This window comes from Ornithodoros turicata, chromosome 8 (genome assembly GCF_037126465.1).
Source record: "Ornithodoros turicata isolate Travis chromosome 8, ASM3712646v1, whole genome shotgun sequence".
NCBI classification, from domain to species: Eukaryota; Metazoa; Arthropoda; class Arachnida; order Ixodida; family Argasidae; genus Ornithodoros; species Ornithodoros turicata.
The window spans coordinates 21,540,833-21,559,581 of record NC_088208.1 but is presented as its reverse complement, the minus strand read 5'-3'; the positions used below and the strand labels follow the sequence as shown (position 1 = coordinate 21,559,581).

At 46.9% G+C, this 18,749-nt stretch overlaps 3 protein-coding genes across 3 annotated transcripts in view; 1 reads left to right on the top strand and 2 right to left on the bottom strand.

The window, feature by feature from the left end:
• The window catches only part of LOC135366666 (uncharacterized), an 83,002-nt gene that overhangs the window by 6,974 nt on the left and 57,279 nt on the right, over nt 1-18,749 (top strand). The gene's annotated exons all lie outside the window — the stretch shown is intronic.
• Nucleotides 2,588-18,749, bottom strand: part of LOC135366064 (uncharacterized) — a 43,163-nt gene continuing 27,001 nt past the window's right edge. Inside the window, exons 2-4 of the mRNA XM_064598711.1 lie at nt 10,549-10,713; nt 10,382-10,472; nt 2,588-4,099 (exon numbers count right to left, since the gene is read on the bottom strand). Of these exons, the coding sequence (XP_064454781.1) occupies nt 2,936-4,099; nt 10,382-10,472; nt 10,549-10,713 (1,420 nt within the window). The 3' untranslated portion in view covers nt 2,588-2,935. The remainder of the gene's footprint in view (nt 4,100-10,381; nt 10,473-10,548; nt 10,714-18,749) is intronic.
• On the bottom strand, nt 15,371-18,142 carry LOC135366063 (low-density lipoprotein receptor-related protein 1-like). Its single transcript, XM_064598710.1, has one exon. The coding sequence runs from the start codon at nt 18,118-18,120 to the stop codon at nt 16,108-16,110; it is 2,013 nt and encodes a 670-aa protein (XP_064454780.1). The 5' UTR covers nt 18,121-18,142; the 3' UTR covers nt 15,371-16,107.

Sequence of the window (18,749 nt, the reverse complement as noted above, 5' to 3'; positions counted from 1 at the left end):
TTACAATATGAGGGGTGTTCAAGTCAAACCGGAACTTTTCATTTTTCGCATAAGTAAAATGAACTTACAGGCGAGAAATTAGTTTTATTTTTCAACGTAATCTCCAGGTGCACTAATGCACTTGTCCCAGCGTTTCACGAGGGCTTGGATGCCAGCAGCTTAGAAATCCTTACGGCGCGTAGCAGCCATGATCGGACCGCATTCTTGACCTCGTCGTCGCAGCTGAAGTAGCGGGCGCCAGGGAACGCCTTCAGTGGCCCGAAGAGATGGAAATCGCTGGGGGCGAGGTCTGGACTGTAAGGGGGATGTGGCAGCAACAGCCAGCCAAGTTCCTGTAAGGTGCGTGTCGTGAGATGCGCGGTATGCGGGCGTGCACTGTCCTGTAGAAGGAGGATTCCTTTGGATGATGAGGCCCGGCCTCTTTTGCTTCAGCGCCTAATGCACATCCCTGAGAACCTGGCAGTAATATGCACTATTGATGGTGGTACCACTGGGCAGAAAATCAACATCGTCCTGCACTCGGGATCGTCCTGCACTGATGTACGGCCGTCTCGGAACCGTTTGCACCACTCAAACGGTTTGCTGCGGCTAAGTGTATCATGGCCGTACTGAGCTTGAAGTCTTCTGTGAATTTCAGATGACTTTACGCCTTCATTCACAAGAAACTTCATGACAATTCTCTGTTCGATGTGCGCACTCACCTCGTTGTCGGCCATCTTGTCCAGCACGTGTCTTCTGTTTTGCACAAACTTTGGACCACTACGTGGTGAACCCGGAGGTCTGTCGCGTGTGAAAATGACGAAAAAGAATTAGCGCGAGCCATTTGTACACTCAGCAGACAGAAAGTCCCGGTTTGACTTGAACACCCCTCCTATCTACAAGCTCTATCGACAGTCAGTACTATTAACGTCCACCGAACTTTGGTTCGCGGGTCACTTGATTACAGCCTGCCTGTGTTGAATGACCTTCCACCTTCTTCAGTCCATAAGCTGCAGTGCCTCCAGGCGCGCAGTCTCCGAGTGTGCTTGGGAGTCCCTCGGGCGGCAGAGACCCATATGGTCGTTGCTGACGCTTAGGAAGCCCCGTTTGAAGTTCTTCGCTACGGGGAGACGTGTCGTCAGTACCTCCGCCTTCTAGCTCACCATCGCCGGCATCCGCTAGTTATGAAGCTCCGGAGACGCAAGTGCAGCAGCGTACACCCATTTGTCTCTCAACTGAAGACTAGTATACCGGACTTTGTGGTCGAACCCACAGCTCCCACTCCTCGTTGGACTTTTCCGACACCTTGCATCTCCCTGTCGGTGCCTGGGCTAAGAGAGAAGAATGGCAACGTTGCTCTCAACCTCATTGAGCAGAATGCTACCCCATTGCTATTGGGAAAAATGAGAGGATGGTGATGAGGATGATGCTGACGACGCTGCCTAACCAAAGGAGTTCCTATATAGTCTCGTGGTTCTAATATTATGACTATTCTGAATCCTAACCGTGTTTTCACGTTTGCAAGCTGAGCACTTCTTAAAAATGTGGAACCGTGTAGACCTCCGTTCCGACCGTTTAGACCTCACTGGTAATGCTAAACTTACCTTTCTCTTGAGACTAATTGCACATTGGACGTTCGATAATGACAAAAAAAGAAGAGAAAAAGAAAGAAAAGAGAGACGTGATAAAACCGTCAAGGTAATAACATTCCTGTGCAGGGGAACCTCAAGTCGCTGTTTATTGCGCTCCTTGCGGGTCGGCTTTAAATAGCTCATTCACAGGTGTCGTTGTCGCAGGTTCGTTCCATTCACATTCTTCACCGACTCTGTCAGACATTGGAAGACGTCCGTCGGAAAAGCTGGCGTCGACTCTGAGAATCGGTATGTGCGCTACATACCCACACCGTGAACATTTTAGCTTAATTTCGGGCAGGGGAGAATAAACAGCATTTAGTACTCGCATAATGGCCGCACTTTTGTAACGGATTCAGCTGGGGGGTCGCGAAACAGCACGGCAACTTGGGACAGCAAAAAAGATGTCCTTAAAAAGGAAAGGATGTCCCTAGACCATGCTCTGCACACTATTCTGCGTCAAAAAATAATAATAAATAAATAAAAATAAAAAGAAAGAAGGAAACAATTCGTGTTAGCGGACCTGGAGGTCTAACAAGCAAGCTCACGTTATTGAATAGAGACATCCATAACTGCTGCCATGCGTCTGTTTTTTCTTCTTTCTTTCTCTCTCTTCCTTTCTTTTTCTTTTTTTTTTTGCGACGGTTTCTGTCCCGGCTGTTTCAGTCGCAGTGTATTCATTGTCAAATGAAATTTCAGCGTCAATTTTTCATATTTCTGATCGTGCACTGAAATTGATAAGCTTTTGGCGTTGCGAAAAGTACGGGGGCGTGGGGGAGGTCGCCATATCATGTTTTTGATGGGGGCGCAGAGTAGCAGAGCTTGTAAAGCACTGTTGTAGAGGAAGTCACCCCGGTACGGACACGGGCCACCCAAAGTTTTCTGTTTCGGTTACTGTGTTTTCCGTTTCGAACGCACCATGCTTCAGGCGTGCAATTCTATATCCTTGTTATGATATGTCTCTTGTCTCTCTGGTATGTCTCTTCAAACAGGATTTTATTACAAGGCTTTGTTTCGCAGCATATAGTAATCTGAAAATAACGAAATAGTCATTCTGTTTTCGGTGTCGCACGTCAGCACAGCGCAGCACATGCCACGGCGAGGAGCTGCGACGAGATGAACCACGGAAGGCCGTGCTGCATCCCTACGTTAGTAGCAGTGCTTGTCCTTTATGCATGAGGTTCCAGCTTTACACAGTCCATTCCTAAAATATATCTGTATTTTCTGCACAAAACACTGCGCTTAGTCCACAGTCTGTACCACCAACCACATATAGTAGCGTGTCCTGAATTCTATATGTACTTCCAAAGAGTCATAACGACACTTCAAGTTCCTCTCGCTATCTTGATCATCGGCACCCCTGAACAGCATTTACCCGTAGCTACCGCACACTTCGTACACCGACTGTGACGTTGCTGTTTGCTCAATCTGGACTGGTGTTGGTCCGTCACCGCCTTCTTGTCTTTGTTATTGGGTGAGGTAGACTTGCACTTCGAGATTATTTTTCCTATAAACCTTTCGGCAGCCTCTCTTGTCGGGGATATGCTTCGTAGCCTCTCCAGCGGACTGCTCACGTTGTTGGTCGTAGACTTCACGGACTGTCTCGCGACCAGGGAAGGCTTCAGCACGCTGGACGATATCTTTCCCGTGCGGACATTGTAGACGTTGTAACAATCTGTGGGGACGTCATCGACGGCGGACGGTTCGAAGGTTTTAATGTAGATCCCGTTCTCGTCCGCTGGGCGCAGTTTGTCTTCGATCGTTTCCTGCGTTAATGGCATCAATTTAATGCGTTGAACTGGAGAGTGCGGCGCTGCGTCTGTATGTGACGCCGGTCCGTTTTCCTTCTTGCCATTTAACGTCGCGTCGTCATTGTCCACGCAGAACGTGACGTGTTTACCACTTTGGCCGTTTCGCTTGACGTCGTCCCTAGATTTCCTGGGTGGTAGCGGCGGAGGAGAGACGGAAGATCCTCTCGTGACTTCGTCGACGCTCGTGCGACGAAGTCCTCGAAGACTTCGCGTCCGTACAAACCTTCCTTCCTCACTAGTCCTAACCTGGTTGTCGTCCTTCCCGCAGAGGTCCTTGACGTTAAAATCGACGTGAATCGAGTTCCTGGACTCTGTCTTGCGGCGAAACGTTACCGGTGAGCAAGCAGGAGAGAAAGCCGGAGGCGGAGACATGTTCCTCGGGTTGGAGACAGTACGGAAGGTGACGGTAACTCTTGGGAGAAGGTCGCCAGGTTTAACGTCGCTGATTTTAGAAGTAACGTTGTTGTTGGTGTCATGGCGCTGGTACGCTGGGTTGAAGGCAGGAGCGCTGGGGTTCCGTTTGAGGTTCGATTCTTGCGCCTTGCTTTGGAGGGCAGCCTTCATGCGACGTTCAGGGCTGGTGTAGCGTCTTCGAGGTGGTGGACTCACTGGGTACTCTCTGTTGCGGCAACAGGAACGAGGGCCTCTTCGGGGCACAGGAGGAGGAGACATGTGACACTGTGGAAGAAGGGAAGCACAGTTAGAAACAACAACTAGAAACAACGCCTATGCAATGACTCGATATATAGCTGGGTACAGCTATGAACAGGGATGGATCCAGAACTGGACCCAGAAGACGTCGTGTTACATACACTGCCTATATGGCCAATTGAAGCACTAGGTGACGACAGAAATTGAAGGGATGGATCGGGACAACAGGGCCTCCTCTTTCCCCTCTATCCGCGCAGGAGCTTATAACCATTTTGTATTATCTGTAGTAGTCGGGAAGCTGTCCCTAACGGCCGTCTAGAACTGTCTAGTGGTGGCAAAAACTATCTCTAGTGGTCTACTTGTGGCGCTCCTCTGGTGGACCACTGGCACCTTCTGGTTGTCTACTAGGCGTTACAGGTGCGCCATCAGAAATTCGTGGTGGACCACTAGGATCCTCTATAGTGGACCACTGGCACTTTCTGGTTGTCCACTAGGAGATTCTGATGAACAATCAGAAATCCATGATGGACCACCAAGAAGCCCTGGTGAATTTCCAACACAGAGTTGAACCGTAACTTAAACTGGGCATATATACACACAAACAAATAGTATCTGGAACTCTACTATTTTCCCAAGGCAGTTCCGTTAGTTTGGCAAAACTCTCCCGGTCTCTTAACCAGCTGGACTCTCGCCCCCTCTCTCAAAATGGCTTGGTCCCGGGCCAAATCCCGCCCGCCAACGCTGTGCCCTCAAAGTTCTTTTGACATTTTTGGACACCATATAGGACTTCGAACCTTATTGTGAAGGGGCTTATGCTTTCCTTCCCCACATCACCATCAGCAATAGGGTAGAGTATCGCCCCTGGCGATGAAACTCCCCATTCGTCATCTTAAAAAAAAAAAAAAAAGTTGTTTTGTTGGTCAAACAGGTTTCCGGAGAGCATATATATCATCGCTGGAGTAGCCAACATTATGTGATTTTATATGATGTGGTTGTTTCATCCCTGCTGCTTGAGAAACATAGCGGGCCATCCTTCGCCAAGCTTATCTGCGTCGCGATGATGAAAAATAACAATAAATGCGATAAATAGAAGCCGGCGCAGTAGCACAATTGTATCAATCTGCAGTCTCCTTCATATCTGCGACCGTATCCGGAGTTGCATCCTCCCGCGTTCTTGTTGTATGATGGTCGTGCATTGTTCCCCGATTCCTAGTAGAGTAAAACAGTGCAGTGACACCAAGGTTGTGTTCGTTTATTCAACTCGCGCGAGCCGCGAGTCGGAGTTGTGACGTATGAGAGTCATCGTACGTCATCGACTCCAACGACTCGCATCGAGAGTCGCTGGAAGCCGACTACCGAGCACCGCTAGTGTTGATTCCTCGAATTTTAGAACGGGAGTCACTGCCAGGGCGATGACGTCACGAGAGCCGCACCAGGGAATTTTCGCCCAGCAAGAGTCGACTCTGTCGACTCTCGAGTTGTTGGAGTCCAATAAACGAACACAACCCAAGGGTGCGTTTTTTTTATTCTATCCGGGTAACTCGGGGGTAACCCTTACTGGGCGAAAAATCCAGGGTGACGGAAGTGACGTCATAACCTACCGGCGAAAATTCAACTCTCGTCGCTCGAGGGTTACTCTGGGTACCTACTCTCACTCACCCAACTCAGCAGGTGGGTATAGCAGAGGGTTATGACGTCACACGACGTCAAGTGAGAGTCCTGCGTCTTTTAACTTTCGGATTCTGAGCATATTTCGGTGGCTTTAGCACGACTGAATGTTTCGTTGGATGCGTGCCTTTTTCTTCCTTTGTCATCATCTCTTCCCCTTCGTCAAATGCGTCATGCAGCACAAGTGCCGCAACTTCTACAATCATGTCCTCGACAAAAACGTCGTCTGCCTTTGTCGCCATGTTCGCCGAGACGGGCGTAACTCGTAATGGGCAAAAATTTCTTAACGGGGGTACGTACCCACAGGTCACGTGACATCTCACTCGGGTCACGTGGTGCGTAACCCGGGGGTTACCCGGGTAGAATAAATAAAAAAACGCACCCCAAGAAAGTTCTGACGCATAGTGTTATCACGAAGAAAGTGGAGTAGAACGTACCGGCCACGTGTAGTAGTGCCGCACACGCATGACATATGGCAGCAGATTGATTGATTGGTTATTCGCGGCTTTACGTCGCGATACAACTGCGGTAATGAGTGACGCCACAGTAGTCGATATGTGGATTAATTTTGTCCACCTAAGCCCAAAAAGCCGCAAAAAGCAAGACGAAAAAAAAAAAAAACACCCATGAAAGAAGCACCAATGGTCAGTGAGATACAGAGTATGGCTCTACAGCGCAAACCGGTAGCCAAGAGGAACACCAAGAACACCAGAAGACATCGACGGTGTTGCACGTGACTCTGACATGGGCCAAGAATTGCAGCCAGGTTGAATGTCTGTCTGCTGGCAGTACTCAACTGAGCACAGAGTTTCCGCCTCTCCGTTTCGTAGAACTCACAGTCTGTTAGGAAGTGCTCAATGTTCGCTACGGCGCCACATTTCGAACAGAGACCGTTCTTCTTCTTCTGGACCCGAACAGTATAGTTGTTCGAAAAATCGGCCGATGCCTCTCATCGCTGCATCTGGTTCCTTCCTACGTCCGATAAGGTCATGTCTCTATCACGCTGTGGATGCCAAGATTAACCTGCGCTATCGTTTCTGCACGAAGATACGTTGGTGTTTGAAGGGTAATTACATTTATGGGGCCTCCTCAAAAGGGCAGGCCCATAAAAAGAAACAGTGCATGTCATGAAGACGCCGAAGTTGCATAACGTGTAGATTTTCCGGACCTGTAGCCAGTAACCAGTGTGTGTGTGTATGCGCGCGCGTGGAGTGACCTGCCAAACTGGTCCCGTAGGGTGCTTGGCCGGGAGCTTCGTTTCAGCTTGTTTGCTTCGAGTCTTTTGTTTTCGCTTTAAGGGGGTTGCCCATACTTTTGATGTTTGTTTAGCCACCGTCTGCCGTCGTTGAAAATAGAGACTGCAAGAAACTGTTCTAAAAATGAGAAAGATTGCGCACTCGAATGACAGACAACGCAGGAAAAAGGAGACCAGAAAGGCAGGAGTGGGGTTAATTTTGTGAATTTCCTAAAATTGCCCTTCAGACACACTATAAGAAAAAAAAAGGAGTAAAACGGGGAGTAATTGCAGCTTCTACTCCACTAGTCTGCAATTACTCCCCATTTTAGTCCCCTAACCCAACATTTAGTCCCAACGTTTACTCCCCAGGACTGCAAATTGTCACTAAACTTCGCGAATGGTCTCCTGAATGCAAAAGTCTACGTAAATATGTGCCTTTGGTCAATTTGAACGACATAACACTGTATAACTCACACAACGTAGCAATTTTCCAGCCACACAGAGTAAGAAACAGTTAGCGCATCTTTCTTCTCAAGTTGTGCCGTATAGTATGGCGCAAGATTTTATATCACTCGATATATCACGGTTGACGGTTTGCTTCAAAGTATCTTCATGCATGCGCACCAATTATGTACCCGGGACTCTTACAACAGCGCGTGAAATGCGGTCTTCACTCTGTGACATTCATTTTCTCCCGTGCATTTACTCCCGAAAGGGACTATTTTTTGTGGCAATGCAATTACTCCCCAAAAGGAGTAAAAGTACTCCTTTTTTTCTTAGAGTGCAGATGTATTTTTACTTTGATTCCGTAAAGTGCCGTTTCCCCCGACACCCTAAAAAGTATCTCGCTTATATCTCTTCCTGCTTATCCTTCTTTGCCAATATAGGCAAGTACATATTATGCAGTATACGGAGAATCTTCTGCTCTTCCAGTTCTCTCAGCTGTATCTCTCAACCCTCCTGGTTCAGATAAAAGACTTCCCGGATGACGAATCATCAAACATTCTTCTATAAAAACATTTACAGCGATTGTGTCACATGTTCTTCGCCCCAAGATGAGTACTGTGTTGAACCATGCTGAACCGATAAACCTGAACACGAATAAATACGTCCACCTTCTGGTCACGTGGTTTAATTTTTTTTTGCAAGATTTCAAATATGGCTTGCTCTAGCACATACGAGTGCTTTTGGGCTTAATGTATTTGCTGACTGCTCATGGATGAGTCACACCTACGAAATTCGTAAAATAGGCTACCAGTACACAAGGGTCTATAGCTTAGGCAACCTTAGGCCTAATGCTGTGCAATTTGCTGTTCACAGCTCAGTGGGCCACACAGGTTGATGCGATCGTCATGAGAACAACCTGCGTTTACTTCCGTACGTACGTTGAATACGTACAAAAGCGTCCTATTCTTGTTTTACTCTCCCTGCTGCATCTACTCATCGTTCTCATGAGAACAGACCCTGTGGTCACTCTGGATCTTGACTGTCTTTTCGTTTAAAATTATTGCGCCTTAGCTGTTCTACAAATTCTTCCTAAACCCATGATTGAACTCTGTACGAACTTGAGCGTGTATTGTCATCAAGCAGGAGAGCTACGAACTTGATCAGCATGTTAAAATATCGAGTAATGATTATAATTTCACGGTCTTTCATTCTATGCGATGGCACAAGTCTTGTGGAATGGTCACGCACAGGTCACTCGCACTACATGATGCATTTTTCTTTATTATATCCACGTTATATTTGACATTATTTCATAATTGTACGAAGCATACCTCACGTATCCACACGGAAGTTAAGTACTTATGCGGTCTGCAATGACTGCAAAGCGATTAAACCTACGTATGACCCTGTATATGCATGGTCCTTTACGGTATCAATAAAAATTAATGAGCAAATGAATGTCGTTCAACCAAATGCAGATTTGTGCTCCAATTACGATTATGTTCTGTCAGCACATGCAGACTTTTCGAGTGATTTTCCCCCCTATCTTTTGGTTGTATATACTTAAAAAAGTAAAATAGAAAAGCACGCGGTCACTACTCAACATTACGGATGTTTCCTTTTTCACTCTGTTATTTCGTGTTCTTATTTTTATTTTTTTTACCCCCGTTATGAAGGTGAATAAGGTCAATTGCTAAGGTGAACCAGGTCACGGTAGGTACGCCAACACAAAGTCGAGGCATTCGAAAAAAAGAAAAAAGGCACCGGTCGTAAATCAGCCCGCCACGCTCTCACGAGCCACACGCAGCACGCCAGCGTCCCCTGGGGACAGCGAATGCAGTCACTACCCGCGCCTCCACCCTGCCGGTATCTTGAAACAAGTCACATTTTCTCCTGCGCTGTGGAGCCACCGTCGTGATATACGTGCCATACGTGCGCGTCGCTTGTTACACACGTATGCATCTGCGCTTCGCAGGTAAGCGGTAGGCCGGTAGGCTTCCAATGACAGTTGTCGACAAGGGATCTTCTACACTCGACATAGCCGGATGTGACATGTCGGTCAAACCTTGGCAAAGCCGGGACCACTTCAAACCTATTTTTAAGTTCGCACGGTTCAGTTCAAAAGAAGAAAATATGCGAACCAATGGTAAAACTGCTGGTATTTCGAACAGAAACTGTTCTTCTTATTGGTGCAGAAGGCGAACAGTCTCTGTTCGAAATATCAGCAGTTCGCCATGAGGATTTTTCCTTTACATGTTAATTATGATCTTTCATATGCAACAATAATTCGCAGAAAACAAATATTTCGGTCTCAGTTGCCGGAAACACCGCGGAGCCTGCCTGGTATCGGGCTGCCGTGCCATTGTAAGCTAGATCTACGGTAGCCGTCGATACCGGACTGTCCGTACGTATGAAGGGCATCTGAGTCTGTCCTCAATAAAAGTGTAAAAGAGTGTAAAGTAGGAAGGAAGATGAGTGAGATAAGAGAGAGAGCATAGCTCAAAACATGCGTGGTCGTCCGCCAAATTGCAAACAGGACTTCGTAGCCCTTCACATTTAAACTTAGTAAAAATATACGTTCTAACTTGTGTATTAGAAATACAAATATATGTTTATATACTTCTTTGTAACGTGACTTGACGAACCGGTTCGACCTGATATGAGCTGGACCGAAGCCGGACCGGATCGAAAACCAAAAAACATACACTACTTGCGCAAACAAACAAACATACAAACAAAAAAGAAAGAAAAGACGGGATGGAAACCATTAACATGCGCAATAAGTTCCCCAACAACACCGAATATCCTCTGGATGTACGAATAATGTACCAACGAATTCGCACGTCCAATGGATATCTGAGTGATATCCGTCGGACGTACGAATCCGTGAGGACGTTATTCGTACATCCAGAGGATATTCGATGTTGTTGCGGCTAATAGCTGGTGATATACGTTACCGTGATTATGTCTTTGATGATAATGTGGCTTATATTGTTGTTCTCGCCGCTTTCCTCTTCCACCGAGATCTTCCGGATAGGTGACGGGCTACTGTGGAAGATTGTGAGGCAAATTTCGAGCCGTTCTTTTCCTTTCTTTTACAAAGAAGAAAATGAATGTAACGTACTGAACAGGTGTTGCGTCATTGCTCATCGGTGACGATGTTTCATCCTCGATGCCGTAGCCGCTATCATTTGTGACAGGGACGGGTGAGGGCATGGAGATGTCGTTGTACTCTTCGATAATGCTGTCCAGGTAGTCCAGAGAAGCCTTCACTTCTTCCAGGCTGGAACTGCCCAAAGAACGTTAGCGTTAGGTGTATGAAAAATACGTACACAAGATCTAATAAACTATCACTGATGTGTGACGTTTTAAAGAAATTATAGTTTGGCAGACTGTGTCGTTTTAACGAAGGAAAGTCCGGTTTTGAGCAAACCACGCCATTGTAGCGAACCAATGTTTCGCCAAAGTCGTGCAAAAAAAAAAAAAAAAAAAAAAAAGCTGTCAAGTTTAAAGCATGAGCGTGTCGGGAATTTCACAGTCTCGCTATCACGGAAATTTCATAACTTTCGCAATCTTGGCAAAACAAATTAAATTGGGGTAGAGTTTCGCCCCTGGCCATGAAACTTCCAATCATCATCATCATAAAATAAAGTTATTTTTAGTTTTACTTTCGCTGTGGCTCTACTTTTAAAGGTGGTAATAATAGAAGCTGTTACAATTTCCTTTCGCACAAAATTAGTAAATAATTACAAGTTATTTGTAACTCAGTTATTATTGCTCAAGACTGTACACGCGCGTGTATATGTTCCTACCAACATATCTTCTCTTTTCTTATTATGCATTCAACCGTCCGTCCACCCACACGCCAGCATTCTTCGAAAGCGTTTCGGAAGAGTGGATGATTATAGAGCACTTGTTGAAAATCTAAACGGCGGCACGTTACCATCAAGCATGCCCCCCTTCCTCTCTTTCTCTCTCTCTCTCCCCTCCGCTAAGCCATCCTCTTTGAGGAGTACTACGATCTATATTCTACCATGCTAATCGCGGGCATAAATCAAACTCACTCTGCCCCATGTGCAAGGGTTCATGGCATTTAGTGGGCCGCCTATTGTACGAGCCATGGGAGGTATTATAGAGCAGGTGCTCTGCGAGTTGGATGTGCTTATGGGGCGAGTTAATTAGCAATATCCGGCCGTCTATTTGAGAGCGTGGTGAGTATGTGTAGGCAGTAGATGTGTAAAACTCTCGGAATCTTTTTATATATAGAATATCTATCTATATATCGATACCTGAAACAGATTATTGATAAAGGTCAGTACAGGTGATATCGATACGTCATCGGAAAATGCCGACATTTTATTGATTAAGGAAAGGGAAGCATGCCGGAGCACATCGTTACCGATAGAGAACACATGACGCCACTGTCGCTATATAGCGTGTTTGTCACCATTATAGGTCATGAGGTCCTGAACCTTTCAGACCGTACCCCAGAATATTCATGTTTTCAACGTCAATAGACTTCTAAATAGCATATATGGCAGCGGACAAAAAACGAAACAAAAACGTCGCCGGATTCTATCATGGCGACGGTGTCGCTTTTTCGATGCTAGTGCCCTCTAGGGTTGGGACGTCAGTAAGAAAACTGTATAGGCGGATCATCAAGGGAGAGAGAATTGCATGAATGTACTTGGTCGTTAGCTGTGACCCAACACTCCAAGAAAAAAAGAAAAAAGGAGCAAAGTGGAGAGTAATTGAAGCTTCTAGTCCCGTAGACTGCAATTATACTCCCCATTTTAGTCCCCTAACACCGACATTTACTCCCCAGGACTGCAAATTGTCACCGAACTTCGTAAATGGTTTTCCGAATGCAACAGTCTACGTAAATATATGCTCTTCGTGAATTTGATGGCATATGGCATCATAACTCAACTAGCATAGCAATTTTCCACCCACACAGAGTAAGAACCAGTTAGCGCTAATTGTGCCCTACGTATGTCGCAAGATTTTATATTACTCAATGTATCACGGTTGACGGTTTGATTCAAAGTGTTTTCATGCATGCACGCGAATTATGTACCTGGGATTCTTAGAACAGAGCGTGAAATGCAGTCTCCATGCACTCTGTGACATTCATTTACTCCCGAAAGGGACTATCTTTTGTGGCGATGCATTTAGTCCCCAAAAGGAGCAAAACTACTATTTTTTTTACAAAGAAACAAAGAAGCAACAACAACTAATATAGATACAACAATAACAAAGAAACAAGTGTACAAAGAAACAAACTTATCACGATTTATCTACACAGGAGTCTAAAATATAGCCCCCGCAAAGAAGTTGGAAAATACCCAAGTCGCCGTAGCCCACAAAGGCAGCCAAATCTGGCAACCATGCCCGCACAGGGTATAACGAGCGCGGAGACCGTGAAACTAGAACTAACGTGCTTCAAAGCGGCATCGACGTAACGACAGAGCCAGTTAACCTAGCATTCCCGTCGCACTGCGTGCCCCGACAACCCAGTTCGACGAGACAGCCTCTCATTCTGACAACTACTCCTCAAAGATAGCTCCCGCATGGTGGCTGTCCTCGACCGTGACCTCGATGATCAGGCCGCCGTCAACTTTTGATAAGGCCTTTGCCAGCGTCGAAATACCGCTACCGGTCTCTTCATGGGTGACAGCTCCGCACGTCGGCCGCTGGTCTCCTCGCGCGAAGGTTTATGGACACGACGTGTCTCTGGGACAGCCCTTTTTCCTTCTTCGCAAACTGGAGGACAAACGTTAACATAGCTCACGACAAAACCGCGGCCCTGGCAATGGGCCGTGACAAAACTGTCACGTTCTATAAGTAGAATTTGATGCAGTGTGCAACACTTGAGAACGAGAAGATGAGGTGTTATCCGTGTTGCTTTATGCAGCAGACAACGCGGAAGTTGAACTGGACGCCCTGCGCGTGACGAATGTGATTTCGTACGCCCCACATCTTCTTCAATGGCGAGGGAAAAAAAAAACGTGCCTCCTTGTCTTAAAAGACTGAGATCTGTAGTATGGAAGACTATCGGAAGGCCTAGTGAAACCAGATCCGTTTATAGCTCTGAGTGAAACCCAAGAGAGCGCACCTGGTGATGGGAGTTGTTCCATCCACCTACAAATTCTTAGTGCGACATTGAAGCACCACTTCGCTGCTGATGAGATGCGGAACATAGTTGTTTTCAAGAAGAAAAAAAGAAACGAATAAAGAAATGTAACCCACGATTATTCTGTAACTATATGACCGCCAGCTAAGGTACCGCGCTCTGAAGGGTGCGGGCTTGGCATGCAGTGTTGTTCAAAACTTTTGGGGCAGGGTTGTTCACTGAGCGTTCCGCACAATCACGGTAGATCACTTGGTACTCCTGTCAGATGGTGCTCTAAATGACCTTTCGTCCTAAGATTTTGGAATGGCCTGGAGTAGCCCCTGTCAGACGCGCCGTAATGCCCGTAGAGGAGCCTCTTGTTGCTGGCGCCTTTGCGCCATCTATATTTCGCTTCTATTTAATTCTGTAGTCCCGTACTAAAGTTGTCATCCTACAAAGACTTTACCAACGCGGTTATAATCTTCAGGGGTACTCTTTTCGTCTCATTTAAATGGTTCATATTTCACTTGAGAATTGAGATGTTGTTGTCAAGAGTGCCTCGGTTTGAATCGCAAAGGCCGTCCTGGAGCTCCGTTGGGTGCAAAGGTCAGTTTTTAATGAGGGTCTTTACGCTGCCGTCTGTCACCCAGAGTTGTCAAAGATCATTTTTCGAAAAGGCCAATTTCCCAAAGGCCTTTGGTCTTGTCGTCCGACAGGGGTATTAGACCAGACTGGACTCAAGATGAGCTTGTAATGAACGACATATAAGGTCCCATTATTCCTCCTCTTGGTCTGTCTTCAAATACATGTCTCTCTGCTAGAGTGCCTGACTACTAGCTCCCTCTGTGTATACAGAGGGTACTAGTAGTCAGGTACACTAATCTCCGGCACTGAGCTGCTGCGACACCACGCAGTCCTGACTACCGTGACTGTAAGCCGACTAGGGCAGTGTTGACCGTTCAAACCAGTCTTCTCCAAGTCTTTTCCGTGTCACGCGCCTCGCGTGCATGAGAACCTCCATAGTTCATTACGCAAACACAACATTCTGTTGTGCGCAGCGATGCGTGGGATGTGCGGTGAGCGAAACAGGCCTTATCGCTGAGTGATCGCGTAATTGCGCTGTTTAGCTTTTGACCCGGATGAGTGCGCTGGTGAGAGGCCTGTCTGAATGAGCGGAGTACATGAATGCGAGCCTCTCATAGTTTCCGGGCGGTGATGTTGGTACACATGTACATGGTACAAAACAGAGCACTCGAGGGTTGGTTAGAGTAAAAAGGATCGGGTATAGTCAGCCAGATGCTTAGGCTGACGAAATGCTGCTCTTCAGACATCTCTGGAACGAACAATATTTCTCGAGAGTGTTTTGTGGGAATGAAATGAGAGAATTGAACACAGTCTTGCCGTTAAATGGCTGGCGCGTCTGCCGAAAGCGCACGGCTGAAGCGCTTGCGGTTCAGCTGTATCTGAATCTACCAACACGGGTTTCAATTCCAGTGGGGTCTACTGTTGAGCCAAAATTGAATGAAACAACCGTTCTTATCCCTCCTCTGTATTCTGCGCACACTAGCCCACACGAAGTATTCTGGCATCGTGACGACACACAGTTATAGATTCAAAGGGGAATATAGAGCACACAAGTCTACTAAGTAATCCTAAGAACGAGCGTATTTCGTGACTTTTTTTTTTCACTTCCCCAATCTCCACCAAACTTCGGTTGTGGTTCCACTAATCCTGGCGGCGCTATGTTACAACATTGTCAAGGAATTGTCGTGCCTCGCTTTCTGGTCTTATTTCTCTTATTTCTCAGATTTCAAGCGCTCTGAATCAGACGAAGTCGATCACATTAATTTTATTTACATTCACACACTCTTGCCACCCCTGAATTCTTTTTTGACACGGCATTGATAAACATTTGATGCGTTCCAAGTCCAAAGAATGGAAGTAAAGTGCATGGTTACGAAAACTCTAGTAATCACACGGGAACTACGGTATTTAGCATCCTGCCTTAATACTGACTATGCAAAAATAATAATAATAATAATGTATACCACACAATGCTTTGTTACATAAGGTAATGCATTACCTCAAGAGACTCTTTAATAGACGAAAACAAAAAATGTGGAGTTGTTAGTCCGACAGGGTCAGGACTGGCTAGTCCAATACTTGTGGTCCGGGAAAATATACGCTGGCACTAAAAGAACTATAACATAAAAAAAACTGCTTGAACAGCAAACATCGCGATATCCCACACGGAGGAAGCCAGACTAAAGGACAAACAAAGGAAGCGAACTCAAAAAATTAGGAATGAGGAAAATACATATTGACCGAGAACACCCTGAGCAAATCTCACGACGTAATCGAGGGAGTCTAATACGGTATACCCGACGCCAACGATGACAATGGAAATATAGGCTCAGAGTATATAGATAAGATTAGATAAGTAACCTTTTTCTCCTCACTGTTCCTCTTAAAGCCACCACGAGAACGTCATCCGACAACGTCCATAAACCCTTATACTGCGGTCGTGTCAGATCAGAAATAAGTGAATGTTCAATCGCTCAAATCAATCAATCAGTCAGTCAACGTTTCTCTGCCTCCTTGTCCAGCACATCCGTCCCACGACTGACCCACATCACAGCCTTCATCATCACACATGCACCTATAACCCGCCGTTGTCACCGGACTCAACAGACAAATACGTCTGCAAGGGTTCTCTCTGCAAGGATTGTATGTACGTTGCTGTACCAGTACAGGGTGGTAGAGACCGAACGTCTTCATGGAAGACGTGTCTCCGATGCTCAGTTCAGCACTGTAGTTACTTCCAAACTTCCTGCTCATCCTGAACGTCGACGTCGTCCAGTCGATCCAGAAAAGATGGTCCTCGAAGTTGTCAAGGTTTCCAGGCGTGAAGCGACGTTGTTTCCCCAGCAGTGTGCGTCGTCGCATGGTCGGGACGTCGAGGGACTCGATCGTCCCTTGTTTGTCGTCGCACCAGTAGAGTCTGTCGGTGATCTGATCGTAGGTAAGACCAGAAGGGTGACGAAGGTCACCAGCCAGGAGGTGAGTTGCATTGGTTCCATCCATGCCGGCTGTCACGATTGCTACTGGATTCCCCAGTTCCGTCCAATACATTGTAGACGAGTGTGGCACAAGAACGAGATTCCCGGGAACTTTGATATTGTCGACTATCAAGTCACCGCAGGCATCCCCGTTATGCGTGCAGACAACGATACGTTTACGCCAAGAATCAAGAAGGTAAAGGTTCCTCGAAAACCAGTCCCATGCTATATCTTCAATTTTCGATCTCGAAAAGTGAGCCACGACTTTGAAGTCCGTGCCGTTGAGGAAGCACGAATGGACTGTGCTGCCCTCCGAGTCTGTAATGGCCCAGTACAGCTTTCGTCTTTCAATATCGACTTCTACCGCCGATGCGTCACCTTTCGTGGGGTGAATGTCGTATATACGATTCGCGTTCAAGGATTTCCCCTTTATCATGTTCCTGACAGCGAAAACCATCACAGCATCCGCGCCCTCGGCCTTGCAAATGCTGTCTCCGAGCATGCGGTATCCTTCGAAACAAGAGCAAGACCTCGAACCTTTCCTGTTGGTACAAATATGGCTACAACCCGGATTGTCACCCACGCATTCATCGATGTCTTCGCAAGTCACTCCGTCAGGAAGCAGTCTGTAGCCGTGGTGACAAGAACACACTGTTGTACCGTTCAGGAAAGAAGTGCACCTTTGACTGCAGTTTGCTTTTTCGCAAGGGTCGCAGCCGAACTCGTCAGAGCCATCGCTGCAGTGGGTAACGTTATCGCATACTTGGCCGCGCAGAATACATTTTGTTCCATCATTGCAGAGGAATTGAGTCGAATTACAAATTACACGTTGAGGACACCCTACTTCATCAGAACCATCGTTGCAGTCGACGTCCCCGTCACAACGTTTATCTGCTCTGAGACACCTAAGTTGATCTCGGCATTCAAACTGACCTTCAGGACAAGAACCACAGCGGTGTCCTTCAGGGTCTTGCCGAATGCAGTTCGTCTCATCAGTTCCGTTAAGACAGTCCTGCACACCGTCGCAAACATGGCGCTTAGACAAACACGGACGCCCGAAGACGTTACAGGGAACTTCAGACTCCGAACAACTGTCGAAGCAGCCAACTTCGTCAGAGCCATCGGCGCAGTCGCGCTCACCGTCACAGAGAACTCTTCTGGCCACGCAGGACGTGTTATCCCTGCAGAGGAACTGCGCCGCGGTACAACGCGGCACACATTGCTTCTCGTCTTCGCCGTCGATGCAGTCGTCGTTGAGGTTGCAGACGAAGCTCTTAGGAATACATTTTCTTCTGCTCGTTGCATTGTGGCATTCGAAGTGCGTTCGAGGGCATCCATTCCGGCAGACATCTTCGTCTCTGTTGTTCTGACAGTCGTTATCACCATCGCAGACATAGCTAACGGAGACACAGCGTCCGTTTCCGCAGGTGAAAGTGCTGTTCGGACACGCTGTGAGAAGCACTGCTTGAGCTGAGACGTGGACGAGAGTTAGAGACAGGATGATGAACAGCGGACACATCCCCATGGCAGCGCCGCGTGCGACAAAATGACGGCCGGTGGGATTCGTCCATGCAATTGCCACACGTCGCTGCTATGATTGTGAATGATGGCCGTCATGGGGAAGTGGTGCAAGCCAAGAAAACAGGCCTTTGCGCTGGCTTGCAAAATAGGATGTGTTGTATGAGAATTGATGCATCTCCTCCTCAGACAGTTATACGCGAAGACAGACATATAGGATTAATAGAGGCGATAGTTTTTTGTTTGTTCTCTCACGACGTGTTGTTACTTCGCATAGTCGTATAGAGGGTGCACATTCGAGAGAGTGTGTCCCAGGAAGACATCGTGTGCGATACAACATTGATGGGCAGTTGTTCAGGACGACGTTTTCGTATCTCTTCCTCAAAGTTCCTCGACCAATGCAGTCCCTCATCCACCGGCTCCGAATACGGACTAAATGAGGCTTGTGCAGTGACGTCATGTTTGCTCACGTGACTCGGGAAAACATAGTTACAGTAGGGGGGCAGCCGTTAGTGCGTACAATTACGAGGGGATATTGTAAAAACACACGCTGTTGCCTCCATTCGGCCCGCGGTATGACCAATACCAAGTAGATATAGAGAGCCTGCTTACTCGTCGACGTGACGTAACAACTAA

Coding starts and splice junctions, on each gene's coding strand:
- LOC135366063 (XM_064598710.1), bottom strand. CDS start 18,120: ATGGGGATGTGTCCGCTGTTCATCATCCTGTCTCTAACTCTCGTCCAC.